Source organism: Chelonia mydas, chromosome 11 (assembly GCF_015237465.2).
Source record: "Chelonia mydas isolate rCheMyd1 chromosome 11, rCheMyd1.pri.v2, whole genome shotgun sequence".
Classification (NCBI taxonomy): Eukaryota; Metazoa; Chordata; order Testudines; family Cheloniidae; genus Chelonia; species Chelonia mydas.
The window spans coordinates 16,822,732-16,847,175 of NC_051251.2; the positions used below are offsets into that span (position 1 = coordinate 16,822,732).

Consider the following 24,444-nt stretch of genomic DNA (forward strand, 5'->3'; position numbering starts at 1 on the left):
TCTCCCCTGTGCCAGGAAGCACTCATGCTGTGGGACTTCTCTGTAGAGCACTCGATACACCTGCAAGCATCGTACCTCCCTGGAGTTCAGAACGAGTTGACAGATCATCTCAGCAGGTCATTCCATCGCCACAAGTGGTTCCTTAGGCCGGACGTCATGAACTCAATCTTCCATCAGTGGGGCTTTTCCCAGATAGACCTGTTCGCCACGTAACATAACAGGAAGTGTCAGCAGTTTTGCTCCTTCCTGAATCACAGCCCGGGCTCCATTGCAGATGTGTTCTTCCTCCCCTGGGGAGGCCATCTCATATATGCATTCCTGCCCATCCCTCTCATTCACAAGGTACTCCTTGAGATGTGGAGGGAAGAAGCTTCAATGATATTGATAGCTCCAGCCTGGTCCTACCAGCACTGGTACACGTCACTCCCGGAAATGTCCGTGGAAGCTCCAGTTACCTTGCGGCTTTTCCCGGACTTACTAACTCAGGATCATGGCCTTCTCCAACATCCGAACCTTGAGTCACTCCACCTCACAGCATGGAAGCTCCATGGATGCCCCCTGGGGAGCTTTCTTGCTCTGATCAAGTCAGACAAGTTCTCCTTGGCAGCAGGAAACCCTCCATGAGAGCTACCTACCTTGCCAAGTAGAGGAAATTTTCAGTCTGGTTGGCGCAGCACCATTCGGCTCCGATGCTCGCCTTGGTGCTGCTTATACTGGACTGTCTTCTCCACCTCAAGCAGAAGGGACTGTCTGTGTCGTCAATAAGGGTTCAGTTGGCTGCCATCTCTGCCTTCCACCCAGGCTCAGAGGGACACTCAGTCTTTGCCAACCCGTTGGCCAGCCATTTCCTTAAAGGTCTCAACAGATTATACCCGCAGGTCTGACAGCCTGTTTCAGCTTGGGACCTCAGTTTGGTCTTATACAGACTTATGGGGCCACCATTTGAGCCTTTGGCGACGTGCTCCCTGTTCTCTCATACAAGGTGGCGTTTCTGGTAGCAATAACCTCAGCTAGGAGGGTGTCTGAGCTCAGGGCCCTAACATCAGAGCCTCCTTACTGTATTCCATAAGGACGAGGTTCAGCTCAGGCCTCACCCGGCTTTTCTCCCAAAGGTGGTCTCCCAGTTCCACATCAACCAGGACATCTTCCTCCTGGTGTTCTGTCCAAAGCTGCACTTGACTGGCAGGGAGCAAAGGCTTCACTCATTGGATGTCCGCAGAGCACTAGCTTTCTACATCAAGAGAACTAAACCATTCCGAAAGTCCATCCAGTTATTCGTGGTAGTGGTGGACAGAGCGAAATGTCTTCCTATCTCTTCTCGAGATTTTCTCATGGATCACATCCTGCATCCGTGAGTGCTACAACCTGGCAGGGGTGCCTGCTCCTTCGATCGCTGTGCACTCCACCAGAGCTCAGGCCTCTTCAACGGCGTTCCTGGTGCAGGTCCCCACCCAGGAAATGTGCAGAGCAGTGGTCTGGTCCTCCATACACACTTTCACCACATGCTAAGCGATCACCCAGCAGGCCAGAGACAATGTGGCCTTTGGAAGAGCAGTGTTCCAATCAGTGGACTACTCCGCCCCACCTCCTGAACTTGGGCTTGTGAGTCACCTGATCGGAATTGACATGAACAAGCGCTTGAAGAAGAAAGAATGGTTACTCACCTTCTCGTAACTGTTGTTCTTCAAGATGTGGTGTTCACGTCCATTCCAATACCCATCCTCCTTACCCCTCTGTCGGAGTAGCCGGCAAGAAGGAACTGAGGTCGGTAGGGCCCTCTATTGGGAGCCATGAAGTTGCGACTCCAGGGGGCGCCCAAGCCAACCCTATGGATGCTGCTAGAGGAAAAATCTTCTGGCTGTCATGCACACACCTGTTTTGGAATGGTCATGAACAACACATCTCGAAGAACAACAGTTATGAGAAGGCGAGTAACCGTTTTTTGTGTCAGGCTTCTGAATTGAGTGGCCTAGTCACTGGACGGTGACTGAGCCACACTGTGAAGGTTCACCTGCATCACAGAGTATAGGCTCTTAGTATTTTGATAAGTTTTAGTTTTAATTGACAGGATATTTTGGAATATTATACACCATCTTGCTAATAAGAGACATCTCTCTAGCGATGGTATTAAATCGTTTGCTGAAAAATGAAGCAAGATTGCTAAATTGGAAAAAAATAATAATTGCCAAAGTGTAGATTAGAAAAATATTCTTGTGTTGTAACACTTGTTTGAACTGAAACCATTTAAATGTTGAGATCCCAGCTCCTACATTAAGCTAGTGATTTCATGGCTATGCAGTGAATGAGAAATCTCATTTTGTCCCCAAACTCTGCCTAAAATATTTCTAAACCCAAAGAATCTTAGGATTCTTTGAGTTAACATCAAACGTCCTTTTATTCATGCAAATAGTCCCAACAAGACCACAGTTGTTTTTTGTTTTTGCTTTTTTAATTACACTTTGTGCGTACAACGACATAAAAGCATAAGCTGAAGAGCCAAGTGGCAGATTTTGAGTCTTAATTATTTGTTTCTTCATATTTGTAGGTTTGAATTAAACTTTGTACTCCTAAATTTCTGTGTGGTTGAATTACTTCTGTATTTGGAAGAACTTAAAGTTGGGTCATAGAAAGTACCTACCAGTTAAAAGCGTTGTGAACGGGAGCTGGAAATTTGGATTTGTGCATTTAATTCTGGGGGAGTGGAGAGTGCTTTTTTGCTGCTTTTGCTCCATAAGTAAACAAGGCCTAACATTTGTTTGCTTCCTCTCTCTGCCCCCATCACCCCGCTCAAGTATTTTTTCTGCCCTTTTTTTTTTTTTTTTTTTTTTTGGTAAAGTTTACCAATATAATGTCCAGTCTACTCTTTGTTTTGCTGGAAGTCTCTCTGAGAAGGACCCAGTGGCTTGGATTGGGGGTTCTCTCATTCCTTAATTGAAGAGGCATGTGCATTAAATCTTTAGCCGAAAGACTTTTTTCCAACTGTTTGTTCAAACTGTTTGAGCTTAATAGGCGTTAACAAAAATAAAACAATTTTGTGATGTGAATAAAAATCACATCCCCTTTCAGTTAACTAGGTTTCATGTGCATAGCTTCTGTGATGTCACTCCTACTAATTCTCTAGTTATCCATATAATTACATAGGAAAGACTTAACTGAATTTTTAAAAATAGAATAAAAAAGATTAATATTCTTAAATTTAAGGTCTTGTTTAAAGTTGGTAATTAGTACTGGTCAGATAACTGAGGGAGAGGGGGTTGTTTTCTGTGGAAAACTTCAACATTTTGGCCAACAACCTGAAAATCTTAAGCTGAAAACAGAAAATTTTGATTTGGTAATGTCACTATGGTACATCATAAGAGATGTAGTCTGTCTGGTAATCTGGCCCATAGAGGAGAATGGGGTGGTGAGGCACCTGGACTACATCTCCGTTGAGGTGATGTGGTAGCATTTCTGAATAAAATCTTAGCATTTTTCAACCAGGAACTTTATTGGTGTGGAGATTGGTTGGTTGTGGGGGTTTTTTTGGGGTGGTAAGGGTAAGGTGGTGGTGGTTGTTTTTTAACAGGTCAGTCTGTGGAAAGTTATTGGGGGTTTTTTTTGTTTGATATTTAGTAGAAAGGTCAATTTTCTGTTGAAACAGTTTTGATGGAAAATTTTGACCAGCCCTAGTAATTAGGAAGTTAAATTAAAATAGAAAAAATATATCTGGTGCCCTCTTTGTTCCTTGATGATGGAGATAAAGAAACAAAAAAGGGGAGAAGTTCTGTTTTTTTTTTCCAGATTACCCGTAAAACTTCCTAATTACTGATTTTGATAGTCCATCAGCATCTAATACCATTAGACTCATGAATAAATAGGTAATTTAGTTTAATGAACAGTATTGACTGAAGTGGGAAAATAAGCATTTACAGAGTTATTAAATCAGTGATTCTTTACATGACAAAGCAGAATACCTCTTAGGAAGGTATCTGTTGTCAAGCCTGGTTTTACATTTGGGATCATTGACTTGATGGATCATAGTGTCTAACTTACAGCCTTTCTTAGTATCTTAGGTGCTGTTAACTTGATACCAAAATGGCTCAAACTAGGCAAGCCTTACTGTAGATCTTTTGTTGGGCCAATAATTCGTGAACTAAAGAATACTTCAAATTCACAGTAATTCCATGAAATGTCTTATTTAAAAAATATATATATTGTATGGCTCAGTCACTTTCACATTGAAGGTGTCCTGCAAAGAACTTTTGAAAACAAACCTTATGACTTTACACTTAAAACAAACCTTAACTAACAGATAACCTTGATTAAATCTCTTCTGTACTTTAAAGTATTTGTCTTAATTTTTAAATAAGACTTTTATATTTTTTAGGGGCTGCTTTCTTACCTCATCACTGATAGGCACACTTGCGCTAAGCCTTACAATACCTCTGTCCATAATAGCTGACATGTGCATGCAGAAGGTAATGTACACTTGATTACTGATAAGATTTGAGCATTATTAACAGGCCTAAGTAGGTATCTTTTAATGCAATGCCAGTGTTAAAGCTGAATGTACACAATGTACAGTATTTTCCTATTACTGTTAATTATCAAGACTGAATTGTCTGTCATCCTTCCTGTATGTATCTTAATCTTGTTTGTTACTGCATACTTTATCTCACTGAAATACAACTTCAATGAAAAGTAATTTAAATCACCAAACTCTCCCACTTCAGTTCCTTTACCTGGTCTAATCATTTAACTAAACCTGTAGAACATCATGTAACAGCATCCTTAAATAGCAACTTAATAGTGTAAAATCCTGTCTGTGGCCTGTATATTTTGAAAATATTCAGTTAGTGATGTAAAAAACCTGTAGGTTAATGTTTGCAGAAGATGGACAATTTAAGGCTTAATCCTAGATTTTATGAATACAATAAACATTAAATTAAATCTGTAAATGAAGCGGTCCCAATTAAAAAAAAAACACCTTATTTCGATGGGTATTGTGTCATAGAAGTTAATAACTGTGAGAGAGCACTTCATGTGATTAAAATAAATATCCAAAAATAGTGTGTTTAGAACAGAAATGAGCCACAATTTTTCATTTATATTCCCCCTCAAACTAAATTGTCTAAATTTTTGTTGAATATTCTATTAAAATTAGATCATTTTTGTCATGATTTTCATATAAAATTTAGCTGTCTTTCTGAATGTTTGACTGTAGTATTTTATCAATGGCAAGGAACCCCAAATTCTTAATTTGTTTATATGAATTATAATCTGGATTTAGTGTTCTCATAACACAGGAATGAGGGGTCACCAAATCAAATTAATAGGCAGCAGATTTAAAACAAACAAAAGGAAGTATTTTTTTACACAATGCACAGTCAACCTGTGGAACTCCTTGCCAGAGGATGTTGTCAAGGTCAAACTATAACAGGGTTCAAAAAAGAACTAGATAAATTCATGGAGGATAGGTCCATCAATGGCTATTTGCCAGGATGGACAGGGATGGTGTCCCTAGCCTCTGTTTGCCAGAAGCTGGGAATGGGCAACTGGATGGATCACTTGATGATTACCTGTTCTGTTCATTCCCTCTGCGGCACCTGGCATTGGCCACTGTCGGAAGACAGGATACTAGGCTAGCTGGACCTTTGATCTGACCCAGGTATAGCCATTCTTATGTTCTATGTATAGTAACACATAATACATTCATACATGTTGAGTACTACTTTGTCTTCATTTTCATTCTTGTTTTAATTGACTCAAAGCTCTCCGTCTTACAGGTTTGTTTTTCTGTTTGCTAAGATCATGGGCTCTTAAAACTTTGCTGCTGCTCCTAATGTTGGAGCAAATAATTATTCCGTTTTGCTGCAAAGTCTGACTATAACAACTGAGATCACTTGATCTGTCTCTACAATACCTGTTTAACTTTTTGGAATCGCTTTCAAAACTAGCACAAGTACTGCTTGTCGGGGGAGGAGAAAGCATACATTTGTGCATAAGTGATATGCCTCAAAATTTTTGAAATTAGTGTATATGTTATCTTTCTCACCTGTATCGTTAATTCTTCTTTGTACTCACCAAAAAAAAAAAAATGGATATCGATCAAGTGCATTTTGTACTTATCAAAGGCAAATCATGAAAGCTTCCTTTATGTTCTGACAAATTTAAACGAATGACAGCAATGACTAACAGTTAGTTGTATGTTGCTAAATAAGTCGGAAATCCTCCTTTCCCTTAAATAATATTGAAATGGTTAAAGTTCTTTGGTTTAGATGGTAAACCCTAAAATGGATCAGTAAGCAATACAATAATTTAAAAGCAGCTTACACTTATAGCAATTCCCAGCTTAGAGGATCCGGACTCACTTTGTAGACTGGATTCCCTTCACCCATTGATGGCATGCAGCAGCTGTTAAATGCAACAAAATAGTCTAAGGCAGGTACGGAAGTGGACGTATACTCTGTTCCATGGGTGGGCAATCTTTTTGGCCTGAGGGCCACATCTGAGTATGGAAATTGTATGACGGGCCATGAATGCCCACGAAATTGGGGGTTGGGGTGCAGGGGGTGAGGGCTCCGGCTGGAGATGCGGGCTCTGCGGTGGGGCCAGAAATGAGTTCAGGGTGCAGGAGGGGGCTCCGGGCAGGGGGTTGGGGTGTGAGTGGGGGGGTGAGGGCTCTGGCTGGGGGTGCAGGCTCTGGGGTGGGGCTGGGGATGAGGAGTTAGGGGTGCAGGAGGGTGCTCCGGGCTGGGACCGAGGGGTTCGGAGGGCAAGAGGGGGATCAGGGCTGGGGAAGGGGGTTAGGGGTGCAGGCTCCGGGTGGAGCTTACCTCAAGCATCTCCCAGAGGCAGCGGCATGTCACCCATCTGGCTCCTACGCGGAAGCACAGCCAGACAGCTCTGTGCGCTGCCCTGTCCGCAGGCGCCACCCCTGCAGCTCCCATTGGCCGCGGTTCCTGGAGCGTGAATTGACTTGCACAAGATCAACCAGCAAATTAGTGGCAGTGCCAGAAATTAACTCAGTCTGCCAGTTGCTGATCACTCCCACCACTCTCAATGGCATTTCTTTTCTTCTGAAGTGGGGTCTTTAATCCAACTTGACTCTAGGTAGTTTGTAAAATCTCAAAAGATCAAAGCTCAAGCATAAAGATGATACATAAAAATACACTAACAATTCCTTATGGACCTCACAAGAAATATTACTTGGATCAATTTATACATCATGTAGATGTCTTGAGTGAATACACAGGTTTCAGGTGTTACTTATGGTTGTTCAGTTTACACTACATTTTTAGCACAGGCTTATTTTAAAAAGTAATTAGCTCATTAGATAACTTATTACAGTAGTTCATTAAATTGCAGTTTTTTACATTACTTTTGAGATACTCTTTTACTTGCTTGTAGAGGGTCTGTCCCCATTCTGATACTTAAATGTGGGGAGACTAAAGCTGATCACAGATTTTTCACAGGGAAAATTTCCATTCTGATGAACAGTTTTTTTTTTTCTATGTGCATTTTTTGTGCATATTATTGTTTCATTTTGATTTAATGTCCCTTTGGGATTTTTTAATACACTGAAAAGCTTTGTTTTTTCTTTTTTTGGACTTTAAGGGTCGTTCCCCCCCCCCCCCCCCATCTTCTCACTTTTCCCCTCTACTGAAAAAAAGGGGTAGGAGTGTGTTGGTAGAGCGTGAGCCAACTTTACCTGACTGTGTTTGAACACTTTTCCCACTCTTTCCAGTTGGAAAACAAAGTGGAGTTGTCTTTTCCTGCTGAGGAGGGAAGAGTTCTGAAACGTGTGTAACCTTTTGAATATCACAGTGCTGTCACCTTGTCTTCAGAATAATTACGTTGTCACTATAGTCTTGGCAGACCATTCAGGTGCACAAGGATACGTGCTCACCCCATCCTTATGCAGAACACAGCTCCACATCTCTCTGCTGCCTCGGACACCCCCACTCCCTCTATCTCTGACTCCCTCATTTCCCTGGTCTCCATGCAGAGCACTCACCCTGACCCCACTAACATGCCGACTTGCTTCCACTCCACAAGCAGAGCATCCAACCAAGCACTCCCTCCTGTGCCTGAAACCCTGAGGGTAATCTTGCCCAGGGACAAAAATGTAGTTCTCAGTGAAGTTCGTAGTTTGCTCAGTACAAAGAAAACTTAGAGGAAACATTGCTACTGTCATGTGTCTCGTTAAAATGCAGGTCTTCCTCTGGCTTTATTGCCTTATTTTTATGCAATTACATGACACTTTTTAGTGGTTATTTCCCAAAATACAGTATCTTCTGGAAGCTGCTAAGCACTCTGAAGACTGGAATCCGTTTTTATTTTGTTGTTTTCCATTATATCACGTAAGGCTGACTTTTCCCAAATCTTATTTTTTGGACATTGGGTTCAGCAACATCTGTATGTGTTGTGAAGTCTGTTGTAGTGACATTTTATGTGGGCCACTGTTTTTGTGGTAGGCTATTTTTAAAAGGCCTTTCTTCATGTGAAATGCCAGTCGCCACAAGAAAGAAAATGACAAGCATTAAGATGGCTGAATTCAAACCTGAATAATAGTAGTGGAAGCAGACATGAAATATGATATATTTTCTATTTGGTAGAAAGTGAAAATGTTTTCAGCTTTAGGTGTACAGAAACTACAACTAAAATAAATTATTTCATGCGAATAAGCTAAAGCTTAAACAAAACACGCCTAATTGTCTTGGCCTTGAAACTTAAGCAATTCATATAAAAGACATAAACATTGTACCAAGAATATAAAAGTAAATAAAAAGTTCTTCAGTGAATCAAAGTAACTCTTCTCCACAAAAACAGGAAGAATTTCACTCCAGTGCATGTAGGCAGCGATATTTATATCTTTGAAGTGCAAACGGCTCACAAGCTTTTTTTTATTATTATTTTTCATATTCTGAGGCAATTTGTTTAAATTTAGTCGCGGCCATGGTTGAATGAACAGGAATCCTTTTTCGTAATTCCCAGAAAACTGGAACAGTTTCTTCTCTGAACTATAAACCCAAATAGAGTCTCAGCCCAGTCCTTTAAATAAATAGAATTTATTCTGTATAAGCAAAAAATACACAAAATCACTGCAGCATCTGAAATGGAAGAGACAGCATTAAAGCAATGTTGCGTGACAGATGCGAGGCACACTAATGCAATGGCAACACAGTTTCTTTTAACTTGCTAATTATTTTTATGGCACTCATCACTATAATCGGAACACTTGTACTGTATCTGTTTGACATTTATAATATTAATAAGCCCAAAACATTTAATAACAAATCTCATTTATTTTACTCACTCTCATCTCACTTGCTCTTCTTTTCCTTATTTTAATAAATCTTTATCTACCTCTGCTTTCTCCGCCTGTCTGCTGGCAACATCTGTCTTAATCCTAGTCCTCTGCACATATCCACTCCTTTCCTCCCTACCTTCCCTAACCCTTTCCATCCTTCAGGCATAACACCCTCTGACCTTTTTCTTGCTCTTCTTTTCCTGCTCCTTGTGGATTTTCCTGTTGCTTTTATTTCTGACTATTATCTCTTCACTCTCACTAAAAACTGCTGCTGCCTCTAGAGTCTGCCTTTGGTTAACCTTTTATTAGCAATCTGTCTCCTCCTCCACCTCCCCATAGACATTGCCACTGAGAAACGTGGTAATGGTGTAGGGGTCTTTTCAGCTTCAAATTGCACGCTTTCTAGTTCATTTTCTCTTCACATGGCTGTCATCTACCATCCAGGTTTCTGTCTGCCTGTGTGACTTTGTCTGCCTGTCTCTTTCTCACACTAATTAACACCATTCTGATGTGACCTAAGCAGGCTAGGTCTGTCTTTGGTTTTAACTTGTGGCTGGAGGAGTGCTGAATTCTTCCCTTCCTTTCCCTTCAGTGCCTTTTATAATTGAGCTGGTCTGGATAGAACTAGCTCAAGGGAGCATTCCCTCTGAAGCTGGGTGCTTCAGGTTAGCTGTGTTCCCCAGGAGATTTGCCTCTTCCCCTAAACACAGAAGCTCTGAGGAAAAGGGAAAAGTACTAAAATATAAGACGTGCATGCTTTAGACCTTACAAGTCAAACTTGTTGCAGCTAGTAATACTAGTTATTATAAAGCACTTTTCATCCATAGATCTCAGTATGCTTTAGGAAGGAAGTTGGTATCATAATCCCCATTTAACAGATGGAGAAACTGAGGCACGGAGCGTGAATTGACTTGCACAAGGTCAACCAGCAAATTAGTGGCAGTGCCAGAAATTGAACCCAGGTCCTCTTAGTCCTAGTCCAATGGCTGTTCCCCATGTTTTTAATGTACCTTTTAAGCTCATTTAAACATTTATTTCAATTGTTTGAAGCTAGGCTCAGTTAGAAATTAATGTGGACACTAATCAATTCTAGTAACTGCAGATACAGATTTCTAAGAATGAGGTGTTGTCCATACTCATTAAAACCCCAAGATTTCCTATCACTGTATAAGACTTTATTTTTTTCCACAAGGGGGAGCCTTGTCTATGGTTAATCAGCTTTTCCCAGCTAAAAAGAAGCTTTTTACAGACCTTGTAATTTCTGTTTTGAAGCTTTACATATGTAGTAGACATTCCAGATGCTCAGGCTAACTATTACTACCCTAGAGTCAGGTAAAATCTCGTTCATCTAATTTATGGCTCACTTTCAAAACAGGTGAGCAAATAACTTAATAAAAAGTGCTGTACTTCCCTCCCCACACACACACAACACACACTCAGGAAGAACAAATTCTTGTTACTTCCAAAACTATTAGCTTCTCCATGTGCTTTATTTGGCAGACAAAAATCAGAACTTCTTTGCTAGTACCACATCCAAGGATTTTTCTCTTCAATTATTGTTTGTTTTTATTTCTTTAATGCACACATCTCTGAATATCTCTTTAAATGAGCATTTGGGGGCACAAATTGCCCTGAAATATTTGGGTTTTTTTCAGCTAAACTGTTGGTCAGAAATTCAAATCTAGGTAGGTATGTTGTTTTGTGACATTTCACTTGGGTTGTCCATACAGTTGTTTCAGGGCTTGGAAAATTCGCTTGCCTGCTCATCTTTGAAAATTAAACTTTCATGGATTAGTGTCATCAACTTGTACGGGTGGGTGGAGAAACAAAGAAAGTGCTTCCATTTTTCAGCAACCAGATATAATTTAGGAGAGGGGAGATGCATGCGTATTTTCCTGAGACTGATATGGAAGATGAAGTCCCCAAAAGAGGGTTTAAAGACCGTATCCTAGTATGAATCCCAGCACATCTCTTTCCATGCCTGGGAGGAGTGTTGGCTTCTCACCTGAATGTGGATCCACATCAGCTTTTAGCTAGAAGATGTAGTCTCTTGATATTCTGTACCTGGTAATCCTTCTAAGGTCCATGAGTGAATAAGTAAGGGTGAGATCATTTGAGAAACTAGAAAAGAGAACCATGTTACCGGGAAGAGAAGGGGAGGAAAAACATAGGTCCCAATGTAAGGAGGTAAGGAAAAAAGGGAATTGAACACAGCAGGTGACTGAGGATACGATGAACGAAGAGATCTTATAGAAAATGTTAAAATGCAAAAACTGTAACATTGGTCAGCATTCAAAGGAACTGAGACCCAACACAGTTTACAAATAGATTTTATTTTTTTCTCCAAGTGGAAATGTCTCTTAAACACATATCCTGACACTATTGTAGCAACAAACGAGGTAATAAATTTACAAATTCAGTTATCTTTACAATCTTGAAGTTAGACACTTTTAACAATAACAAAAGTAGACACTTCTCAATTTTATGGCAGTTGTCACAAAAGAAAAAAGTCCAATGTTAAAAGAAATTACTATTGCACTTTGTTACATGATGGATAAATTATATTCATGCTCTAATTCCAGGTGCAGTTTTCCTGGTTATTTTTTGCAGGGGCAATCCATGTATTTTTCTCATTTTTCATTGCAACTTGCTTATGCCATTACAACAACTGGGATCCAGTGATGGTAGGAATCAGAAGAATGTTTGCCTTTATCTGCAGAAAGCATCGAATTCAGAGGTATGATCACCTATTGTAATTTCCCTAACTTTTCATTCTATCTTCCCTATGTATCCTACCTATTTCAGAAGCCTCAGAACTCTCACCCAGGGTTTTTGGCTCCCTCCCTTCCCCTTCTTTAAGAGCACCTCATTGACTGTTTGATTAGGTACCAGTGTAATTCTTTATCTCCATTCTTTGCCCTAATATCCAGTGAGGGCAGAGACAAATTTATAAAAATCCCTGTGACAGGATTGTCTGTCCTTTAAGGGCCAGAGGTCTGGGTCCTGCCAGCCCTGTTCATTAATCAGATGCAGCTGAAGGGTGGACATGTGTTCCTTATAAAGAGCTGGGCCATCAGGAAGGAAAGGTAGGCAGAGGCTGCAGGGAGTCCATTGGGAGGGGAGGCAGTGGGGGGAAAAAGCCTCCTGGGAGAAGCCCTGGGAAGGGGTGCAAGGAACGAGGAGGAATCCTGCAACAGGCCTTGAAGCAGGACGGAATGAGAGAGGCAAAGGGGAAAATCCCCTAGTACTTGTAGCCCCGTGGGGGTGGAAGAACTGGTTTTGTTTTGTTTTTTTATCTATGTTTGGAAAATAAAACTATGCCTGGAAAGAGACTTTGGGTATGGCAGTGGAGTTTTCATGGGCTGGGGACAAGCCACCATCTTAAAATCCCATTGTACTAAAACATTTTTCTACAGTGAATATTCTTTACAGTTTTGGTTTTGCCTAATTATTGTTACCATAGTATTTGCTATATTTCCGAGACACCAAATGGCTGTCTATAGATCTTAATTATGACGACTCTAGTACAGTATATGTAATTCACCTAAGTATTTAGTTTTTTAATGAACACTACTCAAGATACTATGTAACTCTTTTATATAGCGTTACCATCCTTAGTATTCATGTCTCCATGTCACAATATAACCAGTCTTAGATTTTCTGTAATTACAAAATGAATTTGATATCTCTTTCAGAATGCCAGAGGAAAGTGAGCAGTGTGAAAGCCTCATCCCTATGCATAGTGTTTCTCAAGAAGGAGAAAGCTGCTGTTCATAGGCAATAGGTATGTCTAACACGTAAACTTCAAAAGATACAGTGAATACATTCAAACTCTAAGTAAATTTTTTCCCTCTTGAGGTTAACACCTTACAATGGACTTGCTAATTATTCCATTACCTTCAGTAGCTTTACCTGTTTTATGAACTCTCATTTCCATGAATTAAAGAAGGAGCTCATATATGTTAGCAGTCTGCCAGAGAGTCATGGAAATTTACCTGTGCAGGCACAACATTTACTCTCTCGCCCTTTATCATGATTGATACTCTCCCTTGAAATAAATGAAGCTGCTCTCCCTGACAAGTGAGTGTGGAGAATTTTGCAAAGCTAAAATAACTAGAAATGCAAGATTTAGAAAAATGTGGTCGTTTTTTCCATAGTCTAATAATGCCTGTTTGGCCTCAAAACAAAATGTAGCCCAGCTCTATAGTATATTTGCAATCTATTTTTCACCATTCTGCATGCGAAATTTCAAATACGTTTAATACTATGACTGGAAAAGGTATGGAAAATGGGAAATATAGGATCAAAATCAATACAATTAATACCTAGTGCATAGCATTAATAATTCTGTTTTCATTTTTTTCAGTTTAAAGATGGATTCATACTCAGCAAAGAGACAATCTCCTGGAAAGTCCATAAGGAACCGTATTTCAGTGCCTATTCTACATTTGGAAAAAAAGTTTCAGTTCTTTTGAAACTCCTAAACTTTTATTTTCCCATAATTGCCTGTCTTCATCTAGTTCTATCAACGAACAACTTCAATATGTGCATATCACTACAACTATAGGAAATCCCAGTCCATCTAAACTACCAACCTGCCTTATAGAACTCAACTTGAAATTACTTGACATAATCAAGAAAGCAAATGCTGGTCTGGTGATTTATTTTTGTTTTTGTTTTCACATTTTTGTTAAATGCTGGACAACAAGTTGTTCAAAAATTACTTTAAAAAATGAATACGTTAATAAGTCTGCAGGTTGTCATTTCTTACAGGCTTTCAGATAAAAAAGCTAAATATGTAGGTTACTTGTAATAGGTACGGATTAACATTTTTGTTCTATAAAGTCTATTTGCATATTAACACATAAAATTAGAAAAATATCTTAATTTATTAAATAAGTACATTTTTGCAACTATCAGAGCAAGACGTATGCAAGTTTCTGGAACACTACGTATATTGCTTTATCCCATTTTAAAAAACCTTGTAATAGGAAAGGGTGCTTTGTGTTTAAAAATCTGTTATGACCTAACAATCTGAAACTTTTAAAGAAGTGTGTATAAAAAGGTTATGTATTTTTAAATTTGGCTGGACAAGCACTTGATGTAAACGTTCATAATTCAGAATCAGTCTCTTTTTGAGAACTTAATAGTCAAAATTATTTAATATGTAAAATTGTAAATAATTCCAAGATGCCATGTGTGCAGCTGCTTATTTGAGGGGGGAAAACATCAAGTAGAATTCTAAATTTTGTAGTTATTATCTTGTCTCAACTGAAATCTTCCAAGCAATTATAAAGCTAGAGATAATCAAGTTGACTTCGTTTTCCTAATGAAATTATTGTGTAATGGCTAACTTTCACTGTGACCTGAGTTTTCTTCCCTACTGCAATGCTGCTGTTCTGTTTGATGCTGCAAGGTAATGAATTAATAAATATATTCACAAGAATCCTGCCAATAGTCATTGCCCTCTTCAAAAAGTAAAATTTGGTAACTTTGGCCCAGGGGTATTATTTACTAATTCATTGTCTTTTAGTGAATTGTAATGCTTATAAAGAGTACAGATGGACTTTCAGTCAAGGTGACTAAATCCTCCAGATACCTACAAAACCTACAGTAACATTGCAAGCTTTCTCCTGCTGCTCTGCAATTTGTCTCAACCCTGTTCTGGAGGAACTGATGTTTTTCTAGGGATAAATGTCCATTCAGTCTTTGATCTCTATATTACTCCCACCAATAAGGATACTAATTGTGGAAATGGTGGTGGTGATTTGGTGATGTAAAGAAAAAACTAGTCTAACTAGACTGTATTAAGACCACAGACTTGGATAAATGTTTAGAAGGATTAGATTTTAATTTATTCAATCCCCCAATCAGTAGATGTAGGGAGAAGTCCATTGTTAATTGAAATTTATAGAGGGTAAGTTAAAACATAGGCTATTGCACTTGCAGGCAAATATTTATTTCTTTGTTCATTTTTATCAAATACAAATATTTTTCTGAATTTTATATCAACGATTGGTCACTAAACTATGAACAAAATTTATCTGAGGCCAACCTTTTTCAAAGTAGGGCCATGAAGATAGGACCTGAGGTTGGGATTTTCAAAAGATTTATAAGCACAGTCCCATTTGAAGTCACTTAGATACTTTCAAAAATCCCATTTTTTTTTTTTTTTGGTCCCAAGTCCATATTTAGTCACCTGTCCTTTATACTCCTATTTTTGAACGCTTAAGCCAGAGTTCCTGATCTCTTGCAGAAATGGAGGTCAATAAAAATTGGAAAGAAATACTGATGATGTACATCAAACTGAATGAAAAATAACGTTCAGTTCTACCAAACTGCATTAGTTTTAAACAGTCTTAACTAAAAGTGAATGTCTCTGTCTGTCGATTACTTCAGCCGTCAACTACCCATGAGAAGACAGGAACTTTAAATGCCGCAGTTGAACTATTTTTATATCTGATCATGGGTAGAATTTTTTGGCTGTTTGGCAAGAAGAGAATTCTCCTGATAAGGTTAAAAATGGTTTTTAGGGAGCAAGGTAACTCCGGAGAATTTAAGCGGAATCCTTACTAAGAAAAGCCATTAATTAAGGCATAGTGGCAATGGAATGCAAATAGTTGTTCCCTTAAATAATGATTACATCTTCAGTTAATATTTGGCTTCTGTCAAGTTTGCCTAATTAATGCTCAACACTAAATCATGTTCTCTATAGTAGCGAGAAGGGTAAGGATTGTGGCATCTGCAGAGATAAGCTTAGCAAAGCTAATTTTGCTTTCCAACAGGCGTATTGCCCTGTTTTCAGAAGAAAACTAAGGTTCACTTTTGAAATCGATTGCCCATGACCCATAGTTGTTGTTGTACTGGGCTGTAACATATAACTGTGGACCAGAATCCTTATTTAACATTACAAAACATGACAAAGATGTGTAATCTATCATCAAATCCTTGGTTAGTTTATAGAGTTTTACATAGCAGTTTTAAATTGTGTAGAGAAATACATTGTGCTGGAAAAAATGAACATTAATACATAGAACATCTTATCTCTATGCCTCCGAAGGACATTCAAATAACTATATGTTTAAACAATTCAGATGCTGGGACCTCCTCACTAATTTTAAAAAAAAATATATATATATATTTATATTTATATATATATAAATAAATATTTTGAGAAATCAGATTTGTTTAGTGTCATGATATAAAGTGTTAGATATCATAAATGACTTCAGCAATCTTCTTATTAATGTGTAGCATTCTGGAGAATGGAATGTAAAATACAAAATAAAAATTTAAGGCCTTTCAGGGAAATAATTTGAACAGTTGTGCCCCAGCATTACAAGAGATACATGTATTAGAGTATTAATTACTAAAGTTATATATTGTTACATTATACCTGCATTTAATAAGAGGAAATATTTTTTTCTATACCAACCTGTGATTTTTAGTACAAGAACATCTTTTATATCTTTTTTGTTAGAAAAGTGATTCATGGAGCTTTCTATAATGGTTGCTAGGTAAAGGCACAAGAGATTTAGCTTTTGAATCTCAGGTACCGGTGCAATAGTGGTGACGTGATGAATATAATACTTTTCTTGTTTTGTTTTTTGGGTTTTGTTCTTTTTTACATGACATGATGTGCAACTGGAATCAGTTTCTTGTTACAGTAATGTGAAGAAGCTATCTCTCCTGGTAGAATTCTCTTTACCGATATGTGCTACCATAACTTGTTTTTTTACTCTTTAATTGGAATGTCTTGATTTTGATTTATTTCCTGTAGGAAGTGTGTACACCATAAAAAAAAAAAAATCTTCTCTAACTTTTTAAATTAATCATACTTTGAATGTTGTTGCATATTTAAAGAGCAGTGATTTACCACATATACCTACATTATAGAAAAACAATGCCATATATATAGTGTTGTCCAAAAATTAGCTCATTTATCGCAGCATCCTTATGAGGCAGCTAAATAATTATCCTCATTTTTACATATGGAGAGACTGATACAGAGCAAAGTTAAGTGATTTTCTGACTGCCCCAAAATAAGTCTTGGAACTCAAGAGTTGAATGGGAGTAACAATTAGTCTGCTACACTATACTGTGCAGTCCGGTAGACAGTAAATAAGGGTTTAATTCTGGCTATATTCAACTGGATCTGTTAAATACAGAAAACTGCATTAACCCTTTTACTGCTAGTGGCTGCTGCAAACTTTAGCCTAAATCCAGAAAAGCACTCAAGCACTTAACCTCTAGCACTGCTCTAGTAGTACTCTAGTAATCCCATGATAGTTACACACAGACTTAGGTGCTTTGCTGGATTGGGGCCTTCAGCAGTATTTTCCTTAGAAATGCTAAATGCCCTTCAAAGGACAGTTAAAACCAGGGTATTGCATGTGATGCAAGACATGCTGTGTGTGCTGTTATGTGCATCACATACCTCATATTACACAGCAGGCTAGAAGTTTAAAATAGTAAGAGCCTGAAAACTGAGTTTCCTTGCCTTATACACTTGCCATTCTTCCTGTTTGTTTATCCCCACTGTGCCTAGGTACTGCTGTTTACTGTTGTGATTCTTTATCCTGTTTCCATTGTTTATAATCCATTTTCGAAGAATTCTCCTTTCATATTGAGTTTTGCCATTCGTGGTCTCTACATAGTCTTTTGGCTTGGGAAAATTAATTAAAGTGTCGAGCCTATTTTAAGTCACGGAACAAGGGGAAAGTTCTTAACTCCAAGGTGAGTTTATGCAAAAAAATGGTGAATTATTATTTTTGCTAGGCATTTCTTTAGACGTAGTGAAGTAGTGGCTATTTGAAAATGCCATTTGAAGAATGCACAGTAGGGGGGGCAAAAATCCTCCTGGATCTTATGTAGCAACCTGAGCAGGCTGTAAGCATAGGCGGCAAGTTTATATGGGCCCACGTTGTCCGTGCTCCACCAATATTCAGGAACTTGGGTCCGGCTCTACCAATGTTTGGGCTTATATTTTCAGAGCCGTCCCGCCATAGGACCGACCAGGGCCCTACACTTCAGAGGGATGCGGAGGCCAGAGCAGCCTGGGGGATTAGTGGGGGGCCTGGAGCTGGCAGCAGTGAGTGACCCGGCCCCAGCCTGTCCTGCTCTGCCCTGCCCCCGCCTCTTCCCACCCCTGCTGCACCCTCTGCTTGGACCCATTCTGGACACCACCAGAAATCATACAAACCTGGCACCCATGGCTGTAAGTGCATGGCATGCATCTGTGCACATCTGCATAATTATACAGTTTTCTTTAACAAGCATTGCTGGTCACAGACGGGCTAGTGTCTCTTAACTAGTGATCCGGAAACTTTTCTGTTTTCTGAATTTAACACAAAGAAGACAGGCAAATGCAATGCAATCCCACCGCACCCCCGATCATTAACGCAATGCTAGTACTGAGAAATAAGATACACAAAAATCAGAAAATAGCAGAAGTTAAGGTTTCTTTTGCACAACTGAGTTATATGACTATATTGTGGTCCTGTTACTTTTTCTCTCACTTCCAGTGTAAATCCTCACTATATTATCATTTCGGTTAAGTACTGCATAACTGAATATATAGTTGTGCAGCTTGATAAGAGTTACTGATGCAGTGAAAACCTTACCTTTTGATATTTCTTTGGGAGGTTTTTTGCCTGTTTATGTTGTATTTTTTGTTGGTTTTGGTTTGGTTTTTCCAACCTTGTGTTGCAATAACACTAGTTCTTCGCACTTTATATAATACCATAGCATGATTTCTCAGGGAAATGTGGATGATCTTAAGCAGCTTATATCCAAGGAGGTGATTTGAAAATGAAGCAGCAGCCCTTTGTAGGCTTTTATTTGAACATTGAATATAGTTTTCATATTTTGTTTCCTTTCATTTAGCTCCTTCATCCTGGTTCTTTGGATAAGGATGACATTACAAGTATAATTCCCTATTGCTTTGTTTTTTCAGAAATATAATTCCTCTGTTATACTTACCCAGTTTTCCGACATAGTTGTACTGTGCATCATCTTTACTGTATGAAATTGTATTGAAATTAATAGGACTCTTGCTCTGTTGATTTCAAAGCTGCCCTTTTATCCATGGTAGTATCGTGATGCCTAGCATTGAGGGTTAAACAGCTCTACTGTATCACATACCTAGTTGAGTTTTGTACTGATTTCAGTGCACAGTGCTAGTATAACAGTATTTCCATGAATATGTTCCCTACAGTCAATGGGGTTCTTCTTCAAGTGCTTCTTCACGTCCATTCCACATTAGGTGTGCGTGCGTTGCGTGCATGAGCGTCGGAAACTTGCGCCACGTGCCGCAAACCTATGCCAGTTAATGACCCCCACGACTCGTGTCTATGTTGCTTGGGGGACGGACATCAAACTGAATAGTGTAGGATTTGCAAGGTGTTTAAGCCAAGGACAAGGAAAGAAAGAGACTTCCGTCTAAAGCAACTGTTGATGGAGACCGCATTGCAGCCGCCGGGCCCGGAGTGCCTGATGCTGGCTCAGGCTTTCTCGGTGCGTAGTGCCCCGGAGCCATCGAGAGACCCGGCACCAGCTAAGCACAGTAAACTGTCGGCCCCAGAGTGCCAGGCTAGGCCCTGGCACCGCTCATCCTCCCCAGTGCGGCCCCCGGTGCAGCTGAAAGGAAGGCACGGTTGTTCCCTGCACAGGAAGCTGGCGCCTCCCAAGGCCCCGAGCGCTGATAAGAGTGGGAAGGCTGCGGTCCCAGCAGCACAAGCCCTACCGAGCCCAGACCTAAGTGAGCTCAGTGCAGACGATGGGCTTGAGGGCATAACAGAGCAGCTCTCTACGCCTGGCACCTTTTGAGGCTGCAAAGGACCTCATCGAGCTGTCAGCGGCGAGCCCCTTTCCGTATGGGGAGAACCCTCCGGCACCCATGCCTTGGGTGCTATTGAGGGGTAAGCCAGCAATGGTGTGCTGCTTGAGGACACCATCCCAGCACCGCTCCCGGAGGTGGTCCCGGTTGAGCTCCGGCAACTCACACTTACCAGCGGCCCAGAAGGAGATTGCGGCACCGGCAGCGGGTCGGCGCGAAGAAGCACCGGAAAGGGCACGCCGCTCTCCGGCACCACCCAGAGACTGGCACCGGGAGGAATTGAGACGGCTCTCGCCAGAGGACTCCCACAGACCGTCCCGATCCAGATCCCGGTCCCGGGGATACCGGTACTGCTCCCGCTCAGCCAGGAGCCACTCGGTCTCCCGCCGGCGCAGATCATTGGCACCGCCACGGCCTTTGCGATGGGCGTCGCTGCAGTCCGCCGCTATAGCTACCTGCACCGGGCCCCGGACAGCAGGGACCTTTAGGGGAGCTGGCAACCCCAATGGGGGCTGCCAGGCCATTGGCTCTTCTGGACCCCTGGGCCCATCAGGAGTGCCAAGGGGCACCATCCAGGGCAAGTTACTCGGTGCAGGGGTCCCGGTCGCTGCACTGACGCCAGATGGTGCCGGAGGTTACAGTATCCAGGCCTCCAGTATCCCCCTAGCGTAAACCGGAGAGACCGGCACCGAGCCCGGTGCCGTCCCATGGACTCTCACCCCGGCCTGAGCCGGAGGCCCCTCCCATGGGAGAAGGGGAACAGGAGGACGAACCAGAGGGGGTCGAGCAGCAGCTAACTTCCTCGTCTTCCCCCGATGAGGTGGTGGAGGGTACAGAGGTGTCCGGCGCTTTGCCGATAGACCATAGAGCCCACCAGGAATTGCTGCGCAGGGTCACCCAAAACTTGGGGTTGCAGGCCTAGGAGACAGTGGAGCAGGAAGACCCCATGGTGGACATTTTGAGCCCCGAAGGTTCATCCAGAATAGCGCTCCCGCTCATTAAGACCATTCAGTCCAACTATAAGACTATATGGCAGACCCCGGCCTCCTGTGCTCCAACGGCCAAAGGAGTGGAGCGTAAATACTTTGCCCCATCTAAGGGCTATGAGTTCCTGTTCTGTCACCCGAGTCCATTCTCCCTAGTGGTCTCAGCGGTAAACAAAAGAGAGTGCCAGGGACAGCAGGCCCTGGCCCCTAAGGCCAAGGAGGCAAAAGGCCTGGACCTTTTTGGCAGAAAGGTGTACTCATCTGGGGGCCTTCAGTTGAGGATTGCGAACCAGCAGGGCATCCTCAACAGGCACAATTTCAACTCCTAGGTGGTGGTGGGGAAGTTTAAGGACAACATCCCGCAAGGTTCCCAACAGGAGTTCACGGCCCTGGTGGACGAGAGCAAGGCAGTAGCCAAGACCTCTCTCCAAGCCTCCCTGGATTCAGCAGACGCGGCGGCTAGAACAATCGCGTCAAGGGTGGTCATGAGGTGCTCGGCGTGGCTCCAGGAGTCAGGCCTGCCGCCCGAGGTCCAGAATACACTCCAGGACCTCCCCTTCGAAGGGTCTGGGCTCTTCTTGGACCAGATAGATACAAGGCTGCATCGCCTCAAGGACTCGAGAGCTATGCTTAAGTCGCTGGGTATGCACACCCCGGTGACCCAGAGGAAGCTCTTTAAGCTGCAACCTCCTCCTCAACGCCAGTACCAGCCTCGCCATAGGCATGAGCCTTACCACAGGTGAGGCAGGGATAACAGGCCATGGCACAACAACAATAGTAACAATAATGCGCCAGGCCAGAACCAAGGCCAGCACAAACCCCAGCTGGGCACTAAGCCAGACTTTTGAAGGTGCGCTCGAGGACAGCGTACCAGACCAGTCACTGGATCCATCCCTTTGTTTCCTGAACCGCCTGTCCCGTTTCTCCCGTGCGTGGTCCACCATTACGTCAGACTATTGGGTCTTATGCACGGTGCGGAACAGGTACTCGCTGCAGTTCACCTGCCACCCCTCCTCCCAGTCCCTCTTCAGGGACCCCTCTCATGAGCATCTCCTAGAGAAGGAAGTCCGCTCACTGCTAGAGGTGGGGAGCGGTAGAGGCTGTGCCACACCTGAGGAGGAAGGGGTTCTACTCCCAGTGCTTCCTCATCCCCAAGGCCAAAGGGGGCCTTTGCCCCATCCTAGACCTGTGCGGGCTCAACAAGTTCCTGATCAGGGCCTGGTTCCGCATGGTCTCTCTGGGCACCATCATCCCTTCCTTGGATCCGGGGGACCGGTATGCTGCCCTCAACATGAAGGACGTGTACTTTCATATCGCCTTCCACCCAGCACATCGGCGGTTCCTACACTTCACTGTGGGCCGAGAACATTACCAGTTTGCAGTTCTCCCGTTCAGTCTAGCCACGGCCCCAAGGGTGTTCACGAAGTGCAGGGCGGTGGTGGCTGCCTCCTTACGGAGGCAGAGAATCCGCGTGTACCTGTACCTTGACGACTGGCTCCTGGTGGGCCGATCTGAGGCAGAAGTGCGGGGCCATGTGGAGGTGGCCCTGAGATTGTTCTGCGAGCTGGGGCTCCTGGTCAACGTCCCCAAGTCCACGCTTGTACCCGCGCAGAGTGGAATTCATAGGGGCGATCCTGGACGCAGTGCAGGCCAGGGCAAGCCTTCCGGTATCCCGATTCTGGGCTATCCAGCAAGCGGTGGCCTCCCTGCGCCAGTTTCCAACGACAACGGCCAGGTGCTGCTTGCGGCTGCTGGACCACATGGCAGCATGCACACATGTGGTCAGGCATGCCAGACTCAGACTCAGGACTCTGCAGGCGTGGCTCGCTTGGGTATACCGCCCAGGCAGGGACCCCCTGGACTTGGTAGTGACAGCCCCAAGGGACGTGCTGGACTCCCTGCTGTGGTGGCAGTCCCAGCCTGTGGTTTGCGAAGGCATCCCCTTTCCCGCCCCACAGCCGGACCTGACGCTGGTGATGGACGCATCAGACCACAGTTGGGGGCTCACCTGGGGGACCTCATAACACAGGGGTTGTGGTCCGGAGTAGAGCGGTAGCGCCATATCAATGTGAAGGAGCTCAGGGCGGTTCGTCTTGCCTGCCAGACCTTTCACGCCACTCTGAGTGGTCACAGCGTGACAGTTTTGACAGACAACACTACTGCCATGTTTTATATAAACAAACAGGGTGGGGCTCATTCCTCGCCACTCTGTCGCGAGGCTCTCCTCCTCTAGGACCTTTGCATAGCCCATGCAATTCACGTCGAGGCGTCCTATCTCCTGGGGGTACGAAATGAGCTGGCGGACTCCCTCAGCCGGTTGTACCGCATGCATGAGTGGATGCTCAGGGCAGACATGCTTTTGCTCTTCCGCAGGCGGGGGTTCCCCCGGGTAGATCTGTTTGCCAACGCCCAGTGCCCACGGTTCTGCTTGTTCCAGGGTCACAGCCCAGGCTCACTCATGGACACGTTTGCGGCCCCATGGAGAGGGGGCTTGATATATGCCTTCCCCCTGCTCCCCTTGGTGCACAAGGTCCTACTCAAGGTGCGCAGGGACAGGCCGGTGGTGATCCTCATCGCCCCAGCCTGGGCCCACCAGCACTGGTAAACATCGCTCCTAGAGCTGTTGGTGGAGGCCCCAGAAGTCCTGCCCCTATACCGGGACCTCATTACACAGGACAGTGGATGGCTTCTCCACCCCAACCTACAGTCACTCCACCTGACAGCCTGGAGGCTCTGTGGCTAAATGCCCTGAAGAGCTAGTGCTCCCTTCCAGTGCAGCAGATTCTGCTTGGCAGTAGAAAGCCCTCTACGAGGGCAGCCTATATGGCCAAGTGGAAAAGGTTCTCATGTTGGTGTGAACCCCAACAGATGCAGCCATGCCAGGCCCTGGTGCAGGCAATCCTGGAGTACCTCCTGCACCTCAAGCAGCAAGGACTAGCCCCATCCTCACTCAAAGTGCACCTGGCGGCCTTCCATTCGGGGTTCTCGGGGGGCTCGGTGTTTTCCCACCCAATGGTGGGACGGTTTCTTAAAGGGTTGGAGAGGGTGTTCCCCTACTCCCGCCCATCAGTCTCTCCATAGAACCTTAACCTGGTCCCCTCTAAACTCATGGGACCCCCTTTCAAGCCTCTCACTTCCTGTTCCCTCCTCCACCTTTTCTGGAAGGTGGCATTTCTGGTTGCCATTACCTCGGCCAGAAGGTTGTCCGAACTGAGGGCCCTCACCTCTGAGCCACCGTATACAGTATTTCACAAGGACAAGGTGCAGCTCCGGCCGCACCCCAAGTTCTTCCGTAAGGTGATCTCCCAATTCCATTTGGGCCAGGTCAT

At 43.0% G+C, this 24,444-nt stretch overlaps 1 protein-coding gene across 9 annotated transcripts in view; it reads left to right on the top strand.

Annotated features, from left to right (window-relative positions):
* SLC35F5 (solute carrier family 35 member F5) overlaps positions 1-16,473 on the top strand; it is a 56,155-nt gene extending 39,682 nt beyond the window's left edge. For 8 of the 9 annotated variants that reach the window (XM_037912878.2, XM_037912879.2, XM_037912881.2 and 5 more), the window contains 4 exons: positions 4,367-4,457; positions 11,875-12,029; positions 12,988-13,076; positions 13,659-16,473. In XM_037912878.2, coding sequence (XP_037768806.1) covers positions 4,367-4,457; positions 11,875-12,029; positions 12,988-13,069 — 328 coding nt within the window. In that variant the 3' untranslated portion in view covers positions 13,070-13,076; positions 13,659-16,473. Of the gene's footprint in view, positions 1-4,366; positions 4,458-11,874; positions 12,030-12,987; positions 13,077-13,658 lie in introns of those variants that run through there. The other variant, XR_006284668.1, reaches the window with a different exon arrangement.
* The last annotated feature ends 7,971 nt before the right edge of the window (positions 16,474-24,444 follow it).